This window comes from Silurus meridionalis, chromosome 4, assembly GCF_014805685.1.
Source record: "Silurus meridionalis isolate SWU-2019-XX chromosome 4, ASM1480568v1, whole genome shotgun sequence".
NCBI classification, from domain to species: domain Eukaryota; kingdom Metazoa; phylum Chordata; class Actinopteri; order Siluriformes; family Siluridae; genus Silurus; species Silurus meridionalis.
The window spans coordinates 35,659,836-35,683,589 of NC_060887.1; the positions used below are offsets into that span (position 1 = coordinate 35,659,836).

Here is a 23,754-nt window from a genome sequence, read left to right on the forward strand (position 1 = left end):
AAGAAGCAAAACTGCTACTGGCTAGAATTCCTTGGAAAGCCATGAGGGGGAAACTTGTGCTGCGTTGCAATGAAATGTATATGTTATGACCCTCAGTAGGCAGAGTTAACAGTCACACAGCATTGCTGCTATATAGAAAATATACGTTTGTCCAATTCCTAACACTCGTGCTATATTTACTTGCCTGTTAGGAATAAACAGCCTGTTATTTTACATCCATTACTCACGTTTAAATTATGGCATGCCTAGCATAATGAGCATGTCTGGCCCACTGCAATAGACGATCACATTAATTATCATGATGCTAGTTTAAAGAGGACCAGCTATTTTCAGCTTTACATCCCTACCTGCAATGCATGCTGTTTTTGTATGATTAAGATGGATCCATAAAAACACCTTTCTTCAATTCAGGGAAAGTCCTTATAATAAAACTTTGAAGTTTCCAGACTGCTGATTATAAATGCACATGTCTGAATTGAGAGGGAAATTTCAGGTTTCTGTTTGCTTTCAGATTTAGAGTAAAGCTCATAATGAAAGGCTTTACCCAAAGGTGACTGAAGCTTGGGTTTAGGTGAAATATTCATAAAAATATATATAGTGCAGTGGGTTCACCATTTCATCTTTTAGGAATAAACTTATATGGACTGATTTATACATTTAAAATTTATATTTGCAATCTATTTACTTCTGTAAATCTGGTTTGCGACAATGTCTAGTGTCAAAAGAGCTATACAGATCAAATTTTATTAAACTGAATTGAATTAAATCTTTGTTTTTTTTGTTCTAAGAATTGGGTAGGTGTATAGTCTGTAATGGAGGGACGGGGGATATGCAGCTTGGGATATTGGGATACTGTATCTAGCTTCCAGAAATGTTTATACAGTACAAAACAATTAGGAATCCAGTTAGGTGGGAAACATCCATAGCCTGCAAATCTCAATAGTGAACAGAGTATATTACATACCACTTTTATAAAAGTAGAAAATTCCTCAATTTTGAACAGGCTTAAGTATAAAAAGTCAAAGTAGTGATGTATAATAACTCTCATACATACAGAAGGAAGTGGTAGAGCAGTGGTTAAGGCTCTGGATTACTAATGGGAAGGTTGGGGGTTTAAACCCTAGTATCGCCAATCTGTCACTCTTGGGGCCCCTGAGCAAGACCCTTAACCACTGTATCATGGCTGACCCCAGCAACCTAACATCACTGGTATATGCGAAGAAATTATTTCACTGTGCTGTAAACAAGTCTAAAGCACCTTACTTTATTTTCTATGTGGATACTTGCAGTTCAGTGCTTCATTTTCCTCCACATCACACTTTTATAAGGAGAGAGTTTTCCATAATTACATACACACACACACACACACACACACACACACACACACACACACACACACACACACACACACTTTTCATTTAACACTCTTTATGTTTTCACTTCAAAGTGTCAAGAAACTGCAATTAACATGTATTGAAGTAAAAGTCTATATATAATTGTGTAGGATCAAGATGCTTAAAAAATACTTCTAACTGTACATCACTGGTAGATTTACATTAGAATCAATAATGTGATTCCTGGGTTATGTATTCCAGATCGTATACAACTGTCAGTGTAATTTATACATAAAATTGCAGGAACTTGTCAAGATCCAAGTATGTCTGATTTATGCAGTTTCGACAATTTTTATTTCAATGATCCACAAACCTGAAGCCCATTTTGCAATGAAAATATGGTGGTTTGGCCCCCTATTAAAGAAGGAGTTTGCACATAAAAAAATAAAAAAATAAAAAAATTATATATATATATATATATATATATATATATAAAACATTGAGAGATATATATATATATATATATCTCAATGTTTCTTAGTATTTTTTGAGCTGTCTGTGTGTGGCCTAATTTAAATCAGCCATGCTGAGATCGATTGATGGCTTCAGGTGACGAAGAAAATCCATATTCCCAAAGGTTTATACACGTTGCTGCTAAAAGTTTGCGGATGCCTGGACATATGTATGGTACAGTATGTGCACATTTAGTCCTATTTAGTCCACTCTTTAGTTTCACTAGATTTTGGAATGTTGCTTGTGGAGATTTGTGCTCATTCAGCCACAAGGGTGTTAGTAAAGTCAGGTACTGATGTAGGTGAGACGTGGAGGTCTGGGGTGCAGTCAGCATTCACATTCATCCCAAAGGTGTTCAATGGGGTTGAGGTCAGAGCTTAATAGCAGGAGATTTTTCATTCCAACCCATAAAGCACATCTTAATGGAGTTTGCTTTCTGCACAGGGGCATTGTCAGGCTGGAACGGGTTTGGGTCTCCTAGTTCAAATAAATGGGAAATTCATGCAACTGCATCCAAAGAAACCTTATACAACTGTGCTCCTTCAGCTTTGCGATAACATTTTGGAAAGAACCATATATGGCTTGGAAAATCAGGTGTCTAAATATTGTGGTCTATATAGTGTATAGTGGTCAGTATTTTATATTTATTCTCTGGCACACATTTTTGTACAAGAGACTATTTAGTACAAGCCCAGGACTGAGCTGTTGAGTTAAGGCCTTACTCAAGGCCATACCAGTGGCTAGGATGTGACCTCACATTCCTCTGGGCAATAAGTGCTGAACCATTTGCCTTACTATATACAGACAAGTGCTTTGAGTTTTCACATTTCAGCACAGGTTTAAGGTACACAGTGAAGTATGATATGGAAGTAAATGTGCATTTGGATGCAAGTGGAGTCCAGATGTGAGGACGTGAGGCTTTAGAGCTTTCCGCTTTTATGTGCATTTGGATGCAAGTGGAGTCCAGATGTGAGGACGTAAGGCTTTAGAGCAGCTTTCCGCTTTTGGATGTTTATGATAGATGTTTTTTTTTACCATGGATATTAATAGGGGTTGGAACCAGAGCCTATGAACACCTCTTATATTTGACACACTTTTTCCGGATGGCCCTCAACTAGAACTGTTAGACTGGTGACAGATGTGCAGATGGGAATGCATTTTTATTAGTCTAGCCTAGGGTTCCTAAAATTTCAAGGTCACCTTTAACTGTAATAAAAATTCATGGACACCATACAGTACATTCAGGTGGAAGACAAAGTATTCTGAAATTAGGTACATTGTTTAAACATTAAAACATTCAAGTGTTTAGTCTATTTTTTAATGTATGTTGTCTGGTGTCATTAAGGTGAAATAGGTTTTCCTAGAGCTGTGTGTTGTAATGTAGGGACAGCTATAGTGGAGTCGTTAAAGATACAACCTTTTACCGAGCATACATTATCATTTGGGGCAACATCTACAATGTTCTATGTAGACTGCTTCAAATATGAAATCTCCTCATATCATCGAAGGGACTTTTTCCTTGCTACAGTTGCCCCAGGCTTGCTCAGTGTGGATAAATACACATAATTTACTTATATTAATTTTTTTTTTTTTATATAATCTATAAAAGTTCTGTAAACTTCAAGTTGTTTCTGCTCTCCTTCCAGAACCTTCTATTTTATTGTAGAATGGAAGAAACATTCAAGGTGCTACATTAGATAGAACCTAAGACTGAAGTATACTAGCTTTTAACCTTGGCTGGCTAATTGTGTTTTTGTACTAAAAACATTTTTGTAAAAATAAATTTTGAAGAACCCAAGAACCCTCTTTGAGCCAACCACAGAATCCATTATTATTAAAACTTACATTTATGGCATTTGGCCCTTATCCAAAGCAACTTACAATGATCTCATTTATATAGCTACTGCAGTTGATGGTTAAGGGCCGTGCTGAAGGGCCCAGCAGTGGCAGCTCGGTGGTGCTAGAATCTGCAGCTCGGTGGTGCTAGAATCTAAACCCATGACCTTCCAATCAGAAATTCAACATCTTAACCACTGAGCTACCATTTCAAACTGAGCATTAGACTGATATTGACAGTAGATTCAAGTTGCCGTTTTCTCAATTTAAATAATGGTGGGTTCTGAGTGTTCCAGTGACCCCTTGGTTATACTTTTCAACATCCATGAGAGCCATTTGTCTAGATCTCATGCAGAACATCTAAGCTGAAAGTTTGTTTTTCATAAGTCATATGAAAAGTCCAGAGTACAAAACCTGCCTTTGTCTGTAACCAAAGAAATAAAATCTTAATAATTTGGGAGCCATGTTGTTCTAGCAGGTGGACTCAAATCACCTGTATGTTGTTGGCTATTTCTAAATGACATTTGCTTTCTGTCTGTAGCTATGACCTGATCTTTGCTGGAGGGCCAGAAGAGATCTTGAGGAAGTTCCAGCAGTTCAATCATAAAGTGGTATTCGCTGCGGAGGGAGTAATCTGGCCCGATGCTCACTTGGCAGAGAAGTACCCATATGTCCGGAATGGAAAACGCTTCCTCAACTCTGGAGGTAGGCAGCTGGGGAATCGGAAGAAATATATATTTGCAGTGTTTTTTAATGAGACAAAATAACTGCATTTTGTTTATGGAAAATTAACGGATTTTAGGATTTCCATATCTAGACCATTTTCAAATATGAGCAAGATTTGTGTTGACCCTGTTGGTTGCTATGTTAACTTCTTCCTGATCCATTAGCCCACAGCAACGTGGGAGGTCAGATCAAGTCAAGTCTTACTTTCCAAACATTATTTAAGCTTCTGGGCAGTTATGTGAATCCACCAAGCTGGCACAAAAGCCCAAATTATACTAAGTATGGTAATTATTTTTGGTACTGTAATTTTAGTAAATCTTACCTGATAAGAAAAGGTTCGTACTTATTTTTAACCTGGCACAGTCCCACTGTGGTATTTCCTGAAGGACACTAGGCATACTGCTCTATTCATGTCGGAGCACCCAATGAATAGGCTGTATTCATCCGAGAGGGAGTTTGAGGGGGTGAGGAGGCAGAAAAAGGACAGCTGAAAAGTTCTACATATGAAGAGAGAATAAGACAGAGGAAAATAGTGTGTATGTATGATGAGAACTAGTTTTGGACCACACCCAATCTATTCTCTGTGGTTCTTCTTTAACCCTTTATCTCCATCTTTTCCTTCCTCATCTCCTCCCAAGCTAAATTGAAAGCAGAAACTCATCCAGACACTCATCAATCGGTGGTCATTTAGGTTTCAGAAATCACAGTGTTTATGCACCTATTTTTAAACAGCAGAATTACCACATTGAATATTTACCCCCTGATCAGATCAGTCCGGGTAAATGTATGGAATTAACACATGGGCGTTGTTTGGTTTGGGCTTCCTAATTGAGATGCTCAAGTTCAGCCATGTGTTCAGCCATGTGAAACCTGAGGGCTGGTTGTAATTTAGACACTGTCATTGTACATGCCTAAAAGATCGTCCTGCATCAGTGAGACATAAAGAAGTAACTTGTTTGTGACTTGTTTGTACTTTACACAACATGGTGACAGGGCTGCCAATGAAGCTTCAAAATCTAGCCTGATAAGCTTGCAGGTTGTTATTTATAATAAATCTTTGGTCAGAAATTCTTTCACGTACATGTTGATTTATTTTCTTTTATTAATGGCCACTTATAGAACTAGTTGGAGGAGTGGTAGCTCAGTGGTTAAGGTGCTAGTTACTGATCGGAAGGTCAGGGGTTCAAGCCCCGGTGTCGCCAAGCTGCCACTCTTGGGCCCTTGAGCAAGGCCCTTAAACCTTTATGCTCCAGAGGTGCCTTATCATGGCTGACCCTAGCTTCTGAGCAAGCTGGAAAATGCAATGAATAAATTTTACTGTGCCTTAATTTACATGTGACAAATAAAGGCTATTATAATATTTCTCTCAAAATGATGACAGGGCAACAAAAGTCTGGAAAAGTAAGAGTTATTAAAATTAAACAGTTGAAGAAAAATGTCATTATTTTTCCCTTAAAATAGTATACTTTTTCAGAATAAACATTTGATGTGTTTTCTATCTGCTATTATGAATAAAATATGGGTTTATGAAATTTGCAAATCATTGCATTCTGGTTTTAATTACATTTTACTGTGTCCCAAATTTTTTGAAATTAGGGTTGGACTCATAATACTGTGTGATATTGGTGCTAATTGAAATGTATTAGAAAATCTATCTAAAGAGAATAATGCGGCAGAGCTTTAGTCCTTTAGCGTGTCTAACTCTATCAACTCTACATCTGCACACCTTGCTTAACCAGATCAGCTTTCAAAGCTTTACCTGACATGGTAATATTACCATCTACTTCATTTCAAGACTGAGTTGGGTCTCTGCTGTAACTCAGAGCAAGTGCATTATACTCTATATATGAATTGAATTCTGGGTTTTCAAGTCCAACATTTCAACTAGTATGGCTTTCTCATTAACATGATGGCTGGAAAATTGTGGGTGACTAACAAAGATATTTATTTTTTTCATCTGTTTTTATGAGCTAACAGTGAAAACTGACCCTTATTCGTTTGAGTTTATCGGAAATATTTTTCCTGTTAAACTTCACTATAACTGAATATCATGGCTGAATTTTGCCAAACAACAATGATGAAAAACCTGGTTTTTGACAAAAACAAAATCTAAAATCTGCCAGTAAAAAAATAAAGATCTCTGTATTCCTTACAACAAACGTTTATCAAAATCAATACAAATTAACTAGTTAAGAAAAGTAAATTAGAATGAGAATATTATACAATATATTTATTCAATACTTAGATATTGCACATTAAAGTATTACACTGTGTACAGTGGTGCATTTAGGTTTTAGAGCAATATATTGGGAGAAACTATTTAATGAAACCACTAAAATATTTCACTAAACTGATGAAAAAATTGGTTTACTGTCATTATATTAAACTGCATTATATTAAAAACAAAAACAGTAAGATATCGGACTTAATCAGAAGATCACAAAATTCAAATTCCAGCACCACCAAGCAGCCGATACTTGGCCCTTGAGCAAGGGCCTTAACCCTCAACTGCTCAAGATAAGAGCATATTCCATAAATGAAATGTAAATGTCCCATTTATAGTACAATAAAGTCCAGCACCTAATATAGCTATTTCAACTATAAACAATACATCCATATTTTTGTAATATGAGTAACCTCGAATGAAATACATTAAGCTAGTTCTTTCCCTTTTTTTCTTGTATGTCTGTCTTCTCATACATGTCATCATGTCACCATGTGCCTACTTTGGCTTTCAGGCCCTAGTTTGGGCATGTCTGTTTTACAGTCATCCTGTTGAGGTTATTTTAACAAACAATGTTTTTCAGTCTTAAAGATGTTCCTCACACACTAAAGTGGAGATAGTTGTTAAATAGCTACATGTAATGCACAAATCTAATTAAATTGCTTTGCAATTGCATACCCATGTAACAAAATGGGCCTAATGATCCTACACCATGATTAAGATAACAAATGTTTTAATTTGGTTCTTCTATTTGGTGTAAATAGGGTTTAAATTGTGAGATTTTTACTTGTGGTTGAGATGCATGCAAAATGCAAATGTGTATTTCTGTATACAGGTGAAACCAGACCAGTTAAAGTGGAATATTTTAATGTGATACATCTAAAAGACATGGTGATTATTGCAATTATTTTAATTCAAGGCTTTCTCTGAATATAGGGTGGGTTTCTGTCATTTAGTTCCACCCAAAAAACTAAATTGAACATTGTCAAAAGGATAATTTCTGATGACTGATTGGCTTTTCTGTCCCAATTGCTGTTTGGTTTATGCAGCGGTTATGCTCTTTAAGTTCAAGCTTCAAACAAGGAAGCCACTTAAAGGGGAAGATTTTGCTTCCCATGGATGATCTAAATGAGGGTCTTTGGATTAGCGCTCTTTCTGCGTTTTCTTTCCCGCCCTCATTCTGTTTTTCATTTCTTCATTCCACATTTCGAATACTGTTTGTGAGGAAAGGCAATGAGGACGTCTTAATGACGGGGCACTGAAAGGCACTGAGACCCACAACATACCCGAACCCTGCAATTTTCCTCTGCAGTCTGTGTTTCTGAGGAATACAGCATGCAGGTCATGATTGGGGTTAAATAGCCACAGCAGAGGCCCTGAGCAGGTCATTGGACTTTCACTCAGAAACTTTCACACAGAAAACCGAGACTTGACTCACATTTTTTCATTGTGTCGTAACCCATACTTTTCAGTAGTTTCTTCAGGCCCTGAGCCAGATGTGCTTCAAGGCTGAGGCATTTTCATTACCAAAATAATTGACATATAGAAACTGCTATGACTTCTGGCCAAAACTCTTTTCCTCTATCACACGTTCATTTATGGCGTGCCGTAAAACTCTGCGACTCTGTTTTCCAGGTTTTATGGGCTACGCCCCATACATCGGAAAACTAGTAAAGCAGTGGCAGTTGCATGACAACGACGATGACCAGCTCTTTTACACCAAGATCTACGTGGATCCGCTGCAAAGGGTGAGTGTGTGAAGTCCATCACTTGTGTATGAGCTGAGACTGTAATTCAGCTTGTAATCTAACCGCATGCTACAATAACATGCACGACAACACGTCACACCCACTAAAAACAAACACACGAGACACAAATACACAGTTTGAAGCATAAAAAAAGATCACATCGTCACTGCGTTCATGCTCTGGCTTCATATCCTGTGTGTTTGTATTTTTCTTTTCCTTTTTAGGAAAGTCTTAATATGACTCTGGACCACAAGTGCCAGATATTTCAGAATCTAAATGGAGCGGTGGGTGAGTGAATTCACAAACATGTATCAAATGCCTTGGAATCGTAAACAGGTAGTGATGTACAGATTCATTCTTCTGTAACATCTCTGACATATGCGAGTCATTGCTACCACTTTCTATTGTTTTTACTACAACCGTGTGGTTTTTGTGGTTACGCAGCTGTCCATGTTTCGTTCCAAAATAATTGAGGTCACTTCCAAGTATACCCAGACTTGTTTTCCTTGTAGATGAAGTACTGATGAAGTTCGGGAGCGAGAGAGTTCGAATCAGAAACACCATCCATGACAGTCTTCCTGTGGCCATCCACGGCAACATCAACACCAAAGTAAGCAGTTTCTTATTGCTACTTTCTCACTTGGGTGATCTGAAAACTACATTGTTGTATTTTTCTCTGTTTTCATAAGAGGCTTCGATCTGCGTCATTTCCTTCAACTGTTTGTTTACTTTTTGTCTTTTTGAAGCAAAGTAATTGCAAGTGAATGTTCTGTCCCCTTCGAAAAAATATGCAATATGCAAAGGGTGTACAAAGCGATCTTAATTTTGTTTCTTTTTAATTGAACAGTTTACATGACAGTATTCCATGGATAAAAATAGCTATAAAATCAATGTATTTTAATATTTTGCTTCCTCATGCCACACTACAATCTAAAAATAGAATTTTCTATTTTTGATTTATTTATTTGGAAGAATGTTTTCCTAATTAAAAAAAATACAATTTTGGAAACAATGGCATTTCTTTATTTATTCATTAGAAAAGTACCGAGCCTAGCTATTATTATTGACTTCCTGACAGTTTTATCCAAATACAAACAGAAGGCACACATTTTCCTTTCCTTTTTTGTTACACCAAATTTATATAATGGTTAAACTAGTATGTAATAAAAAAAAAAAATACATCATAAATGATCTTGTTTAGTTTCTTCCCATTACATTACCTCCTTCCTTCTGACCAATCACATAGTAATTTTATAGACAATTGAGAAATTGAGTAAAAGACTGTAGTCACATTTTTAGATGTCAGTACCCCAACTTAAATTTTTTTTTTTCGTAATCATCAGTATGGGATATGAGTGTTTTAATTGTAGATCCAGTGATATGGCCAAGTCACACAAGCAGATCACATTCTTTTGTATCTCTTAAACCAGGTGCCCACTGTGATTTTGGCCAATATTTGGTCATCTGAGACAAATTTTGAAAATCCTAAAAGATTCATTTAATCCAAGGCTAAAATCTGTAGTCATTGATTGGTTTGACATCCGATTAATGGTCATTGTGATCTTTTTTTTTTTTTTTTTCCGGTGAAATTCTGGCAGAGTCAGAAGATTTCAGACTCTTTCCTTGCAGTGTGACTTCTCTTACGATGACTGTCAAAACAAGAACCGATAGGACCACCAAACCTGATGACGCAACTAGCGTGATATCTTCAAACCACTTCCGTAACATCCTCTTTTGCCCTGCCTTGAATTACACTACAGATTGATTTTGTTTGCTGCTAGCTAACATTAGCGAGAGAATGCAGGTCGGAATGTGTCATGGACTGATGACATTAGTTCTTGTGTGTGTCAGGTTTTTATGGAACTGAGATCCTACAGTGTGACAATGTGGATCATGTTTGTACAGTCTGACAAGCAACAATCGCAAAGGACTATTAAAAAAACGCACAGAATGAGCCCGGCATCTACAGTGAAACCAATCGAATAACAAGAGTCCCACTGAAGTAGACTAGTTAGCTAGCTGAGAATGGTGAAAGTGTTATTGTTGCAGTGTATAATGCATTCTGGCCAGTGCTTTTTTATCAGCTTTTATATATATATATATATATATATATATATATATATATATATATATATATATATATATATATATATATATATATATTTCATATTGTAATATAACAAGAAGCTCCAAACTAAAGCACATTTCCATTTCCTGTGTGCAGTCATCAGTCATGTCTGGCAGTTGTTCCTAAACACACAACCCTTCTAGTTAACTGGACTCATTTCTCAGATTTTACAGCCACATGTGATTTCTCAGTTGGGTGTGGGTGTACAGGCATCCAAAAACTCCAGCTGATAGTTTCCTAAAGGGGCAAAAGCTTGAGCCATTAAGTCAGTCTTATTGTGAAATCATGGGGAACGAGGAAGAAGGATATCAAAACGATGGAGTAATCTCCTCTACTTGACCAGCTGTTGCTTTCTTTCCTCATCACTATGGCAATCATGATCATGTTAACAAATTGTTATAATAATCATGTTAATAAATCATGTAAATAAATCGTTGGCTCTTAACCATTAAACATTTTTATGTCTTACTCTTAATGACTGATGATCATCGACCTAGATATGAACCTCCGTTGATACTTCTCAGCATAATATCGTATAACTGTAAGCTGACGCACCACTGAGCTATTGTCAAGAAGTGAAGTTAGCTGTCTGGTTTATGTCTCCTGTCTATATAAACAACACAAGCGCCTCGGTTTCCGATGTACCCTGTTGAACTCCTTAAAGCCCTACATCACAATAACCCTGTTCCTAATACGGTCACGTTTACATGGAGTTGATGTAAGACTCCGATCCAGGACTACCTACAACACTAACAATCTAAACTGCATGTAAATTCTGAAATCGATTGCATCTGTCGGCCATCTGTTGTCGAACTGGGTCGAGGATTCACCGCTCAGTTTTACAGCCCCATCATCCAGGAGTCAAAATCTGTTTGGTAGAAAGTGCATGTCTGCTTGGTGTCGATCCATGTCTAGCAATCTAATCACACAGAACACTGGAACACTGCTTTTCTGGGCGAAGAATACACCAGCTTCATCCCATCAGGGTGTAAGGGACTGAGGCAGTGAGCTAGCAACAAGCAGAGTAACTGGAAACTATCATAGCTTGGTAGTTTTAGAGTGATTCCACTTTTAGCAACAAATAAAAAGCAATTCCCAACAAGAGAATATTTGTATAATCCTAGCAACTTCTATCCTAGTTTTAATGTTTGCAGAATATTCATGTAGGTACTGTGGTTGTAAGTAGTTGGTTAGCTACAGTACAGCTATCAGTAACCTGCTAATTTGCTTGATTACCCATGTTGATTTTTTTCAAATGACAATAAAGCTAAACATTTCAATTAATTCCAAAATTAGACATGATATTTAGTTATGTGTCTACCATAAAAGAAAATCATGGAATTTCCTAACTTAGGATAGTGGTAGCGCTGAGAAAGGAGGTTTATAGCCAGACTTTTGAGCAAAATAGTGTTAAAGCAGGTAGATGTACACTACATGGAATTATTGCAAGATCTGAGCCATATGTGATTCTTCCTCAAACTGTTGTCAGATGGATGTTGTCAGAGGATGTTGTCAGATGCTGTAGCATGAAATTTTCCCTTGACTTGAACTATTAGACCCAAACCTGTTCCAGCACAACAATGCCCATGTGTACCAAGGAAACTCTTATTAAGATAAGTTTTACATGGTTTAGAGCACACTCCAAAACCTAGTGGGACATCTTCATAGAAGAGTGAAGGTCATTATAACAGCAAATGGGGACTAAATGTGGAATGGATGTTTAAAAAGCATGTACGAATCTTATGGTCAGGTTTCCACAAGCTTTTGTCTATATAATGTAAACTCTTTGAGGAAATAAAGGTTTCTAGAAATTTCCGGATGTGAAAAAAATGTGCTTGAGTTACCTTTAGTGTAGCAAAGTTTATGCTAGTTCTTTAGTTGTTCCTGTATGCTTAGTATTAGTTATTTCTATAAATGCATTATTTGCTCTTTGCTTTGCTTACTTTATTTTTAGTATAAAAACCTAGTAAAAGAAACTGAAAAATCTGTCTTTTCCAAGGATACTGTTTCCATAATTGACTTGAGTCATGTTTTACTAAGCTAAAACTATTCCCAATTTAATTATTTTTTTTCCCCTCAGATTTATTTGAACTACTTGGCTAATTATGTGCCAAATGCCTGGACCTATGAGAGAGGCTGCACCATCTGTGACCAAGACATGTTAGACTTGTCCCAACTGAAAGTAAGTGAACCAAGAAATCTGATTTCCTTAAAAACTGCCTCATCATTTGCAATATAAGAATGGATTACTGTATATTTATCCATGCGATTGTGTACATTTCATTAGGAGTATGTGGAACGTGGAATGTTGTTGAGAACTGTCATCACATCCAGCTACAACAACAGTGTCTGGAGAATTGAGTCTAGGAACAGGAAGCTCTGTGTTTCTGTGGTACAGGAAATGGCTTTCTGGTTTTTGCAGAGGGTTTACTTAAACGGGTGTCACCAAGCACTATGTCGCTTTTTAGTGGCCTAAACATTAAACTTTTGTGCATAGGGCAAGATTTAGTGGTTGGTCTGAAAATTTGCTCAACAGGGTTCAGCCAAGGCTGGTAGTTTTAAATTGAGCAGTTCAGTTTATCGTAAGGCCAGCTGTCTGTTGTGTCTGTTGCTTGGTGTCTGTCTACTTTTTTCCTTCCTTAACTGAGTTGCTCAACATGGCATAATTACTGGCATATGGCACACTGACTGGAAAGTGAAGTAAAGCATGCACAGTTAAACTCCTTATTTGAACCAGAGATTTTCAAATAATCTTTGCAGTCAAATCCATCACATTCAAACCACTTTGGGTTGAATTTTATTTTGTTTGTATTTTTCCATATGACAGAACCAATATTCTCAATCTTTTACGCTACACTGACCACGTAACAAGTTGAAATGAATACAAAGAGTACAGAAGCTGATCTTTCAACGTGGTACGTGACTATGTGCAATAATGACGTCATTTCCACCCAGTCTTCCCACATAGACATTCATCTTAAATCACTTTGAGCTAGTGTTGACTGTGGCAAGGTAAAACTCCCTAAGATCGCATAAGAAAGAAAACTTAAGATAAATCAAACAATGTCGCATTTAGAGGCTGTGTGTCTTTATGTCAATCGAAGTTGAAGCAGTGGTGATTCTTTAAAGCTGGGGACAGGTCATTTGTTTTTTCAGTGGTGCACTTGTGGATTATAAACACTTAGAAACCGTGAAAATGGGTTAAGGCTGCAATCACTGCAAATAGTTTTACTACAATGGTTTAGGATTATAAGTTATATATACAGTTTTGCACACGTGTCCATCGGTAAACAGTTGATAACCTCAATGATAAAAGTATCATGAATATATATTTGGTGTCAACCAGATGAGTATGGTCGCCACCGGCTTGCTCATCAGGGACAAACTTACTTATAAAGAACATATTCACTTTTAATCACCATAGTATCTGTGTAAAGCTGCTTTGAGACAATGTTCATTGTTAAAAGCACTATACAAATAAAAATGAATTGAATTGAATATGGTTTCCCTTTTGAGTCTGGATCCTCTCATTCATACAACTGAGCAGCTGTGGGGTTAAGGGCCTTGCTCAAGGGGACCAGGAGTGGCAGCTTGGTGTGGTTTGAATTAGAACTCAAGAACTTCCAAAGTCCTGGCCTTAACCACCTTCGTATGGTTCGTCACTCCCAGGTTTCTTCGCTGATCAAGGTTTTTTCCTCATATAGTCTTAGGTAGTTTATCCCTCACCACCATCACCTTTGGCTTGCTCATTAGGGGTAAATGTATAGAGACTAATTTATGACATTTAAAACGTATCTTCTTCGGCTGTTCCCATTAGGGGTCACCACAGCAGATTCTACGTCTGCATACTACTCTGCCCTCTACTCTCTCATTTAGCTTATTCATCAGCTTCTTAAAATAATTTCTCCATCTTCTCAACACACTCTCCTCACTAGTCAACAGACCTATGCCTTTCCTTAGCTTTCACCACATCCCTCTTTACCTGCTGCCACTTCTCCTTGTACTCCTGCCTACTTTTCTTATCTCTCTGATGATCCCAATTCTGGGATCTTTCTCCTTATGCTTCCCTGCACTTCCTCATTCCACCACCACATCTCTTTGTCTTTTTCTATTTCCAGATGTTACACCAAGTACCTTTCTAGCTGTCTCCCAATTGAACTGAAGACAGTCTCTAGAGCTAGAGACATTTAGTCAGAAAGTGTACAATTTTCATAGATTTAAAACTTTTTTTTTTTTTTATAAATGTTTGCTAAAAATATGGGCGAGTCTTTCTTGTATCTTGACCTCGGTCCTCATGGTGGAACTGGTGAACTCATTCTGCTTTGTTAGTGTTTGCTTTGATTTCTGGCCATTCTCGCACTCCCTCTATCTAAGGAATGCGGGGGAAACTAATCGCACAGTTCATTCTGGCTCAATGCCATGGTCAAGGGGGTTGGACGAGTGGGAAATGATTGAATCAAGTTGTCTTCAGATAAGTGTCATGGGAAAGTCTGTTTAAAATCAACCATGTCAAAATCTCACTGGAGTCCAGCTTGATCTATTAACTACAATTCACTGGCAGTTTAATTTGTGATATTTACTTATTGCTCTAAAGTGTAGGCTCAGACCCAATACAATAGACATTAGAAGTGATAAATATTTGTGCGCCATAGTGTTGGAAATAAGTTAAACTCTCCAAATCCTTTAAAGATCTACATAAGAATAAAACAATAATCTGAGTGTAAAGATATGATGATGATGATGATGATGATCAACAACAGAAAAATGGAGGGAAGTAATCAACAATGAAATGCAAGGACACAGCACAATACTCTCGTACAATAAACACATCTAAATATGTTTCATATGTTGTTCTTATACCACATAATTTACATTTAGATGTACAGCATTTGGCAGACACCTTTATACAGAGTCTTGCATTTATCTCATTTATACAACATATGGGGTTAGGGCCTTGCTGCCAAGTAGTAGCAGCTTGGTGTGGCAGGGATTTGAACTTATGACCTTGTGATCCAAATTCCAATATTCAACAATATCAACAATTATAAAAACAATTACAATAAATTCAACTACAAAAATGGCCAAAACTTATTTAAGCTGCTTATAGTTACATCACCTAAATTCTAGCAGCTATAAATGGCCATCAACTGTTATGTTTTCCCTTTCAGAACTTTAACAAGATCCATCTTTTCTTGTCCAGAAAAAAATTATTCATACATTATGCATGCTTATACATTTTATATTGTAGAAATCTGTGAATTATAACATTAGATCAGATTTTTACACTCTGGACTTCTTCCTTTTGTTCATACATTTACATAGAGCATGTGCAGTGCTGTGTCAGTTGTTAATACAGAAATAATTACATTAAGATGAGATGATTAATACAGACTATACCTCTTATAGAAGATAAAGTAGCACAATTCTGACCATTTGTGACGGAGTATTTAACAGTGCTGTTTTTAACGAAGGTTAAGAAAATAAGAATTTGTTAACAGCCACTAAACATCCCAAACTCAGACTCTTGTGCCTGAACAGGATTATCCGAGAGTAAGGATCGGAGTGTTTATCGAACAGCCGACCCCATTTCTTCCCGAGTTCTTACAGCGGCTCCTGACTCTGGATTATCCCAAAGATAAACTGGATGTCTTCTTCCATAACAGTGTAAGAGTAATGCTGCATTTCAACTAAGAAAGCATTTAAGTTTGGTTTTAATGATGCAGCTGACAGCATCCTCTTTCCCCCTCTTTGCCCTGCTAGGAGGTTTACCATGAGAAGCACTTACAGGCCTTCTGGGAGGAGAACAAAAATATCTTCCATAGTTTTAAGGTTGTTGGACCTGAAGAGATCTTGACCCAAGGAGAAGCGAGGAACCTGGGCATGTAAGCGGTTTTGTATATGCTGTATATTTTTTGTTATTGCAAAAAATATGTTAAATCAGAAAGATAGTAAATCAGAAAAATCAGGCAAACTCTCCTCAAGCACCAGAGTAAACTAAATCCCTTCTCTCACAACATTCGATTTACTGAAACGCAAAGACGTACCAGGTGTGTGTGCAAAAAACCTGTCCATGTACATAAAGTATAATTCAGGTTTACTTTAACATTTTATGTACTTAAAAAGTCTGTTTTTAAGCATTTGCACTTCGTTTCTCATAATAATGAAACCCGCTCCTATTTACACTTTTTATTTATCACAGAAGTTTGTATTGTGTTGGCTGGAGCACAGAGGGTTAAGGGCCTAGTTTAAGGACCCAAGACTGGCAAGCTTGGGGTTAAATCCCTGACCCTTCGATCAGTAACCCAGAGCTTTAACCATAAAATTTGTTGTTAATCTTAGCTAATACCTCTGATGACTGAATGAAGCAGAAAGCTAAAAGCTAGTCGTCTGAATATTTCATGAATTGTCAAATAGATCAAATCTGTCAGACTTGGCTAATAGTCTAATAACTCTGATGATGTTAATAGCTATTGTAGCTGTTTCACTAATCTAGGTAGTTTGTTAGGTGATACTAACCATTCGCATCAGGCTAGGTTGTAGTATTGGTTATTGTTTATATAGTTATCAGGAATTTGGATTAAGAACTGTTTTAATTGGATTATATAGCTACAAACAATATCAATGTGGATAATTAGAGGTTACAGTACAAGTTGTCTTGGTAAATACAAAGAATATCATATGAGTTGTTAGCATGCTAGTCAGATTAATGCTTTCTGCACTTGGGTCTTTGGTTAAAGAGGTGCTAATTTGTAGTCATTATCTAGCTATAATTCTTTCTTGTCCTTTGACTTTATCATTAATTAAGCTATTATACTTTTTTACTTTCTTAGACTTTAGTGAAAAATGTAAACATATATTTTTTTATTTTACCAGAGTATTTATTCGGATGTGTAGTTGCATTTTGATGATTTTCCTACCCCTGCATTCATACCATATGGCATGTAGAAGCCTTGTAAGCATGAAGCAACTCAGATCTTCTGAGATCTTTCTGGATGTTTTCCATTTTATTTGGTGTGTGTTCACACAGTTTTGCATATGGTACAACACACCCTGGCCATGCAGGTGTTGTACATACAGAAGTTGTATAAATAAAAGCAAACAATCAGATATTGGAAAATATAACTAAGAGCACTTTTGTGTTCTCGAGCAGGGATTTGTGTCGAAAAGACCCGGAGTGTGACTACTATTTCAGCATCGACCCCGATGTCATTCTGACAAACCGGCAGACCCTGAAGCTACTCATGGAGCAAAACAGGTAATTCTCCATGATTTACTGAGGTCCGCTTTACTTCCTCCTACCTCACCCAGTTACTGAAACCACAGGAATGGTTCGGACTTTTCTTGCTTAATAAAAAATAAGTACACCCGCCCTGTTTTCTCAACAAATTTTTAAAAACAGTATAAGGATATACCATCTGAGGTCTGGACTTGTCATTTCACATTACACCAAATGCAAATATTCCTAAACTCATTGGCCTGAGGATAGCTTTCTAACCACAGGTCAGTATTTAGCAGTGTCTATGCGCTGTTCCATACAGTAAACCTACACTCAGATATTTCAAGAAGCGATGGGAAATTCCTCCTGAATTATGGGCCGAATTTGGAAACGACAACTTTAGAAAGCTTTTGTTTCCTCTTGAAATCTGTCAAAAGACACTATAATTTGCCCTAGTATATTTTCTCCAATTACAGGTTTTCCTCACGACAGCAACATTCATCACGTGAACGTGTCACATTGTTGCAGCAGATGAAATGCTTCAGTCCTGGGTCACTGGATGAGAAAATAAAAAACAAATATTGTATAAAAGCTGATATCATTAAGGGTGTATACTTAATGTTTATAACACAAAATAGATTATTCGCCTTGTATTTCTATTGATAAAAAACTAATAAAATATGGATGTAACTCAATTATATACAGAACAAAATATGTTGTATAGGTTATAGTAAATAACTTTATTTCGGCTTCTCCCATTAGGGGTCGCCACAGCAGATCATCCGTATTCATGATCCGCATGTTTGATTTGGCACATGTTTTTACGCTGGATGCCCTTTCTAGCAACCCTCCCTATTTATCCGGGCTTGGGACCGCAAGAGTGCACTGGCTTGTGCAACCCTAATGGCTGGGGTTAGTTCCCTGACCGGGAATCGAAATAATGGTAAAAAAATTATTGCAATTAATTTTAAAAGTAATACTTTTAAAAGTAAAAAAGTAATTCTGGGATTTTGAACAAATTTTTTGAATTTGTGAATACTGCTGTTTAATATAAAACTCAGTATGCAAGTATACAATGCAAGGATTTTATTGAATTTTTATTTAACATTTTTATTTAAACGGTAAACAAAATTAAAATTGTGATTGGCCGGGATTAAAAAATAATCTTTTTATTATATTCAGAAGACACATTTATCCAGAGTGACATACATTGATCTAATTCATATAACTGAGCAGCTGATAGTTAAGGGCCTTGCTTAAGGGCCCAGCAGTGACATCTTGGCAGTACTGGCATTTGAACTCATGACCTTCTGATCAGAACTCTATTAAAAGAGAAAATAAAGAGAAAAACCTTGTTCACAATGTGCAATTGTTGTGCAAAAAATTCCTCTTTTTCATCTTTCCTTTCTTCTTTCTCCCGTTAGGGGTCACCACAACAAAACCCGTTTTCATATCACTCTGTCTTCAACATCTGCCTCTTTTAAAACAACCACCTGCATGTCTTCCCTCACCACATCCATAAACCTCCTCCTTGACCTTAGTCTTTTTTTTCTCCTGCCTGGTGGCTCCATCATCAGCATTTTTATACCACTTTATATACCCCATGTCCCTCATCTGCACATGACCAAACCAGCTCACTAAAATTTATCTCACCTTGTCTTCAAAACGTCCTACCTGCACAGTCCCTCTTATAATCTCATTTCTAATTCTTATTCATCTCCCAGTGAAAGTAACAAAATACATTTAATCCACTGTACTATTTTATTTATTTGTGGACGTGATAGTCGACTAGCCTTGCAGCTCATTCTAGCTATAATAAACACTTCTCTGTGCTACATACGTATTCACACCTTGCCGAGTTCCATATATATAAAAGTTTTTAATGTCAGATTAAAATCAGCCTTTCGTTTAAATGCCAATGCTTTTTATCCTGACTAAGACGTGGCCTTTGGCTGCTACCTCTTCTTTGTCTTTTTTTAGAAAAATTATTAGCCCTCTTGTTACCCGTCACGGCAAACTGTGGTCCAACTTCTGGGGAGCTCTGAGCTTGGATGGCTATTACGCCCGCTCTGAGGACTACATCGACATCGTGCAGGGGAGGCGAGTGTAAGTGAGAATTCTTGAAAAGACATAACAGAACCTACAGCATATCAACGAATTGATCCCAGATTACAGTTGTCTCACCAACGTTCTCTGATTAGAACATACACAAGCCGTGACATATTTCCTCCTAGACTCGATTTAAGTAAATTTGGCAAGGAGTTTTACACGAGCGGGTTGGGAAAAGACGATAATTGTTGATTATGTCATGCAATCTCGCCGCAGACCAAACGGCTGAAATGGATAACATGTGTTTTGTTTCTTGCTACCAATACAGAACTATGGCTTCTGTCCACAGAACACAAATAACAAGTCGAGGAGTTTTCAAATGAAAAGCCGGTCTGCAATCAAACAATGTGATTTACTGTATAGTGGTTTTGAAATCTTTATGTCTGTCTTTCGAAACAGTGGCGTGTGGAACATTCCGTATATGGCCCATGTTTACCTCATCAAAGGCGAAGCTTTGAGGAATGAGTTGAAGGAGAGGAACGTTTTCGTCCTGGAGAAGCTCGATCCAGACATGGCTTTGTGTAGAAACGCCAGGGAGTTGGTGAGAACGACCACGCAGGAGCTTGAACTGCAAAGATTAGATTTACACTTTCTTCAACAATATTCTGACTTAGTATGGAAAATTCATTTGGATTAGTATATTTCCAGATTTTAAAAGACATCTATATGATTTTAGAGGCTTTAAGTCTTCTTGTTGTCAATGGGCCTCATTTATCAATTTTATTTATTAATATTTGTGTTGAAAAGTTAACAAATTTACAAAAGTTAACTGACTTTTTCGGACTTATGCGTAAATGTTAATGTAAATGCACACACATGAAATATACGTCTGGGCTTTTTTTTACATTTAATGACTACATAAATTTTCATCAAGGATAAATCTTAGAGAGCTAAAAACATCGAAATGACAACTAAACTGTAAAGTTATAACGCTCAATTCAATGCTGTTTTGCCTATGCAGCACATCTGATACAAAATAATGGCACCCTGTGTATCTATTGTCTCATTTGAATGCCTAAATTAGGTAAATAAATAATTGCTACTTGATATATGATACCTAAAAATATAGCAGTAACTCTTCAACACAAACACATGAATATTTAGAATAATTTATGAATAGATGTGTTTATATGTAGCTTGATAAATGAACGTGTGCCAATCAAACAGCATTAGTTTACAAATGTAATGTTTCTTGATTTAATGCCTTCAAACATCTGCTGCAGTTCTGTGGCAAAGACACAATTGGAAAGTGAGCTGAGTGTATCATTGTGCTGTTTGTGTCCAAGGCATGGCCTTTGTGTGTTTGTTAGAGTCTGTGGTGCATTGAACGTCCAGTCCTTTCTGTTTGTTTGCCCACAATCCTCCCTTTCTCCATGCTTTTACTGTAAGCTTAGAGAATGGGAATGTCCAGCTGCCATTCTTAGTCCTCTTTGCTTCTCCCCAACTGATATATTAACCCATTAACACTTCCAGTTCTGAACGATTTCATGGTAGATAATAAGTGCAATCCATAAAAACAATTTCTCTTTTTTTTTTAAATAGTTTTTCTATCTTTTTTTTTTTTTTTGCAGAGGCGTTACTACAGTATGTCTTATACCCCAAACAGTCAAGTTTAGACAAGGCTTCAAGTATAACTCCTTTTGGAAACATAGAATTACAAATTACCATTACAAAGAATTCCAGATAAACTCCCAAGGTTCTAAACATTTAAAAGCTCCCATGGTCCTATGGTCCTAAGGACCCATGTTCTTAATAGAAAATACATAAAATACAATTAATCACCATCATATAAATCCCTCTTAGAAAAGAACAATTTCTATTTGTCTCTGCAGATTGTAAGTAAATCTGTATCACAAAGGATTTCTCCATTAAAATGGTTCCAGGTAGAAGCATTTTAGGTTTTTGGTTGAGGGTGTTGCTCAAGAAGTGGAAGCGTGATGGTGCTGGGATTAGAACTTCCGATTTTACAAGCAGAAGTCTAGCATCTTAAACACTGAGCCACCAATCCTTCTGTATTTTACACAAAAATATTTCAACTTCTACCTAGAGGAATATTGCAGGGAATGTTTAAAAGATTTTAAGTATATCATAAATGTAGAAAGTTTTATAATCCGAAAGTTCCAGCTAGAACTTTGTAATCATCCACATAAGCTCCCAAGAACAATTAATTCGTTTGAGTTTTTTTTTTTAGATGTTTAATGGTATCAGATTTAGCTTAGCACTTTGAGTTGTCCTTTTCAGAGAACAGTCAGAGCACCCTCAAATAAGGTGGGAGCTCAATGGTTAAAGCATTTGACTTTGAATCGAAAAGGTCACAGGTTCAAATCCCACCACCACCACCACCACCATGCTGCCACTGCTGGGCCCTTGAGGAAGGTCCTAAACTCTCCCCTGCTCAGTTGTAAGTCACTCTGGATAAGGGAATCTGCCAAATGCCATAAATGTAAATGTAAATAACAGTCACAAAGTAAACAAGAGTCTAGTAGAACTATTTACCTCAGGAAATGAAAAACTACCAATAAAAGGAATATAGCTGATTGATGTTTGTGAGTTTGATTGTAGCTAGAACAGAAAAAAAACTTGAGATCCTCCAGAACTGATTTTCTCCAATCTTTTTCAATCCGCATGACAATGAAGTCCATCACTCTCAGCTTGGCAGAGGGTGAAGTTTTGATTTGAATCCTCACAGCATGTGAGAGAGAAACAGGCAGTGTGGCTTTACCATGTGCAGGAACCTTGTCTCTGCTGAAAGGTTGCTCGAGTCTGTGACGTCTCCATCATCATGTGCTTTTTGTGTAATTCATGTTCAGAATGGACGTTACAGGTTTGACATGGTGCTTTTCCCTTCGTTCTAGACAATACACAGAGAAAAAGACTCTCCTTCTCCGGAATCATTCCATATGCTCAGATCCCCAAAGGTTTTATTATACTTTTTGATTATTCTGCATCATATCTACATCAACACCAACATGTTCTTTATTTTTCCAAGAACAAATACATCACATTAACACTGAATCGAGAGGATACATTATTTTTTTATAGTGATACCATTTAGCAAGAAAGAGTGTATTCGCCTGTAAGTGCCTTCTGATGGGTTTTCCCAAACCACATCATATTTAAATGACTTACATGTGTGGTGCAATCTGAACATCAACATTTTATCTGTGAACTACATTAGATATAAACTAGATATGAACTTGTATGCGCAGAAAAATGCTTTAAAAACTATTTTCTGATCTCCATTTGAATAGCGTTAGACTGTATTACATAACATTAGCTGTTAGTACGTTGAAGTAGATTATACTGTATGTCCAAGTAGTTGAAACAGACCAACCACATCACTAAACACTGATCTAATTTGGAAAGCAGTTTGAACAGAAAATGTCAAATCCTTTGTGAAAGTGATGATGCTACTGCTGGCCAAAAGACGATACATTACATCTGGGGTTTTTTTTTATCAGCTTTAAGCAAAACCACCTGGGTTAAACTAGTACTTCCTAATGCTCTGCATCTTTAGCATAAGGAGAGTAAAGATCAGGATGCAGGAATTGTCACCTGCCTCAAGGAATTCCCTGCAGAACCTGGTTTTATTTATTCTTTAAACCTCCACCCTCCCCCACTTTAAATCCTATAGACCCCCACCCACCCAATAACAGAGCTTATAACTCCAAGAAAACCAACTCCTTGACTTTGATCTCAGACTAGGCACTGACACCTGCTCAAACACTAATTCGATGCTAGTAATGGCTTTACTTTAGTTAAATGACTCATTAATTTTAAGGAGCAGGTGAAGCGTAGACTGAGAGTGTCATGGAGACTTACATCCCTGAGTGTAAGATCCCCTCATCTCCTTCTTATTATGATGCTTTCATATCTATTAGTCCATTTGCAGAATTTGGATCTTTGAGGTGATTCTTTTG

The 23,754-nt window shown here is 36.9% G+C and overlaps 1 protein-coding gene across 2 annotated transcripts in view; it reads left to right on the top strand.

The window, feature by feature from the left end:
• plod2 (procollagen-lysine, 2-oxoglutarate 5-dioxygenase 2) overlaps positions 1-23,754 on the top strand; it is a 51,513-nt gene that overhangs the window by 20,093 nt on the left and 7,666 nt on the right. The window contains exons 4-14 of one of the 2 annotated variants that reach the window (XM_046847363.1): positions 4,225-4,388; positions 8,269-8,381; positions 8,606-8,669; positions 8,894-8,991; positions 12,590-12,691; positions 16,048-16,173; positions 16,270-16,391; positions 17,660-17,764; positions 19,706-19,831; positions 20,234-20,375; positions 22,690-22,752. In XM_046847363.1, coding sequence (XP_046703319.1) covers positions 4,225-4,388; positions 8,269-8,381; positions 8,606-8,669; positions 8,894-8,991; positions 12,590-12,691; positions 16,048-16,173; positions 16,270-16,391; positions 17,660-17,764; positions 19,706-19,831; positions 20,234-20,375; positions 22,690-22,752 — 1,225 coding nt within the window. The remainder of the gene's footprint in view (positions 1-4,224; positions 4,389-8,268; positions 8,382-8,605; positions 8,670-8,893; positions 8,992-12,589; positions 12,692-16,047; positions 16,174-16,269; positions 16,392-17,659; positions 17,765-19,705; positions 19,832-20,233; positions 20,376-22,689; positions 22,753-23,754) is intronic. The other variant, XM_046847365.1, reaches the window with a different exon arrangement.